Source organism: Phalaenopsis equestris, unplaced genomic scaffold (genome assembly GCF_001263595.1).
Source record: "Phalaenopsis equestris unplaced genomic scaffold, ASM126359v1 Scaffold000785, whole genome shotgun sequence".
Lineage (NCBI taxonomy): Eukaryota > Viridiplantae > Streptophyta > Magnoliopsida > Asparagales > Orchidaceae > Phalaenopsis > Phalaenopsis equestris.
In genome coordinates this window covers 39,119-41,677 of record NW_018165225.1, presented here as the reverse complement: position 1 = coordinate 41,677, position 2,559 = coordinate 39,119, and the positions used below count along the sequence as shown (strand labels likewise).

Here is a 2,559-nt window from a genome sequence, read left to right as displayed (position 1 = left end):
ACTAGTGGAACCCACTTATATATATCTATATTTAATGAGTAGTATATTTAAAAAATTTAATTGACTGCAAGACTACAAAGTTTTATAAACAATTAAAAATATTAATGAAGAAGGTAGATTAAAAATGATTATTTTAGATTTATGACTATGTGATTAGGGTTATCAAAAAGACTTTCGTGAGCTCGTGTTCAGCTCGCTAAGCAAACGAGCCGAACATAAGCACATTGTTTGAGCTCCAAATGTAAATGAATCGAACACGAGCGAACATGAGCTAAGCGTGGACTCGCTCGTATTCGACTCGTTTACACCCGCAATTTTCCTCACACACAAGCGCCACCTACTACAGCCAGCTCAACACATTCTATAATTTTTTTATAGCTCGCATTGATTGAATGATGCTATTTATAAACATCCTTTATTTAGCTGCCTGTCTCCATTCTCCTTTATATTGCTTTCTCTACGCCATTTTCCGTCGATCGTTCACTTACTCTCCTCTGTAACTCGCTCTTTTCATACATTTCAATCTCTGCTTATTTGCTCCAATCTCCGGCGATCGCCGATATGTCGACTCTTTCGATCCCTGAATACGTTCCTTCCGCCGCCGAGGACGCTGAGCAACTGCGCAAAGCCTTTGCAGGTAAGTTCGTTCTCCTTGGATCGTTTTTTATTTATTTTTTTTGTTCTTTGCGTTTGGCTGGATTTGAGTTAAATCCATGGCTAAATCCTGTTAAAACTGCGCTACCAATTTGGTAGAAGCAACCGATCTCTTCTGAAATTCCCTAACGCGCCCCTGATCGGTGATCGGATGCAGGATGGGGCACGAACGAAAAGCTGATCATCTCCATCCTTGCTCACCGCTCTGCTGCGCAGCGTAGCCAGATTCGGCAAGCCTACGCCGATATCTTCGGTGAGGATCTTCTCAAATCCCTCAACAAGGAGCTCACACACGATTTCGAGGTGTGATGACCTCGATTTCCCTATGTTCTCTTCCGAAAAATATCTGCTGCGTTTGGTTTTCGATTTGTTTGGTTATGGGTGTTCATGGTCTATGAATCGGGATCTAATTGTTGCAGAAAGTGGTGCTTCTTTGGGTACTTGAACCCGCAGAGAGGGATGCTGTACTAGTCTATGATTCAGCAAGGAAATGGGGGCCAGAAGATCGTGCCTTGATCGAGATCGCTACTGCGAGGAGTTCAGATGAGCTCTTTGCAGTGAGGAGGGCTTATCATGCTCGCTATAAGAGATCAGTTGAGGAGGATGTCGCTGCGCATACAAAGGGAGATCTTAGGAAGGTATCTGCTGATTGCAGTATGTTTTCTTTTCTTCTAATGAAGCACGACTTGATAAATTCCAAGTTAATCCGTGAATCTTTTTCTTTGGTTTTCCATATGTGTAATTGCTAGAGGTTGTTTGGCTGCCAGGTACATGATTTGAAGATTAGATGATATTATTGGGGTTTGAATTTTATAGATTAACTGGTTTTTTAGATTTTATATGTAAAATAATTAATGAAAGGATTTAATTGAGCTTAATTAATTAGTTTTTGTATGATTAGAGTGATTATTATAATTAGTACTTAATTGCAATAATAAGGATAATTTGCATTTGATTGGATTGATTAGCAAGTAATTAAACTTCAACTAGGAATTAACAAAGTATTTGAGTTTATAGGCAATAATAGGATTAGTGCCAATTATTGATTAGCTGGTTAAGTTAATCAGTGTTTTTTGTTACACCCTTCTCTTTTACATTCACTCTTTTGCAAAGTTCTCACAATGGTTAATGGATTGTAGGATTAAGATAATTAAGCTATAGATTATGACTATATCTTATTTAAATGGTCACATTTTCTAATTATTTATAGTAGGAATTAGCATTATTTAGTATTGTTATAATTTATATTATTGAATATATTTCTCTTTATTATACTATTAATTGTATGGTGTGTTCTGAGAAATTCTGTCCTGTCCAGCTCTTGGTGCCGCTTGTGAGCGCTTACCGATATGAGGGTCCTGAAGTGAACCAGACACTCGCAAAGTCTGAAGCAAAGCTGCTGCATGAAAAAATTGGAGATAAGTCTTATGCAGATGAAGAGATTATCAGAATTCTTTCTACCAGGAGCAAAGCACAACTGGCTGCAACTTTCAACGCTTACCACAATGAGTATGGCAATCCAATTAACAAGGTATAATTCTCTTAGTCAAATCCTCTTGCTCCTTGAGCTGACTTGCTTAATATAATTTGAATCTCCACTTTACAGTAGAGCCTCCATTATTGCATTTAACTCTCGTCTAGTAACACGGTCATTTCACCTTGAAAGTAGGTTTCCGCATCCATTGCCCAACTGGATCCCTCTTCGGAGTCCGATGGCGGGTGTCATGCGTCAAATGGGCCTCACCGCAATACACTAGTGGAACCCACTTGACATATGACGCCCTATCATTATTCAAAGTCCTGATGTAATGTTTTCTCTTGTGCATATTTTCTCTTCCTGTCCTAACAATAGTAAACTCATGATGTTTATTAATATATATATATATATATATTTAAAAAAACAAA

At 38.1% G+C, this 2,559-nt stretch overlaps 1 protein-coding gene across 1 annotated transcript in view; it reads left to right on the top strand.

The window, feature by feature from the left end:
- Positions 1-478: 478 nt before the first annotated feature.
- LOC110031181 (annexin D1-like) overlaps positions 479-2,559 on the top strand; it is a 2,938-nt gene continuing 857 nt past the window's right edge. Inside the window, exons 1-4 of the mRNA XM_020734262.1 lie at positions 479-637; positions 812-957; positions 1,074-1,292; positions 1,973-2,185. Of these exons, the coding sequence (XP_020589921.1) occupies positions 562-637; positions 812-957; positions 1,074-1,292; positions 1,973-2,185 (654 nt within the window). The 5' untranslated portion in view covers positions 479-561. The remainder of the gene's footprint in view (positions 638-811; positions 958-1,073; positions 1,293-1,972; positions 2,186-2,559) is intronic.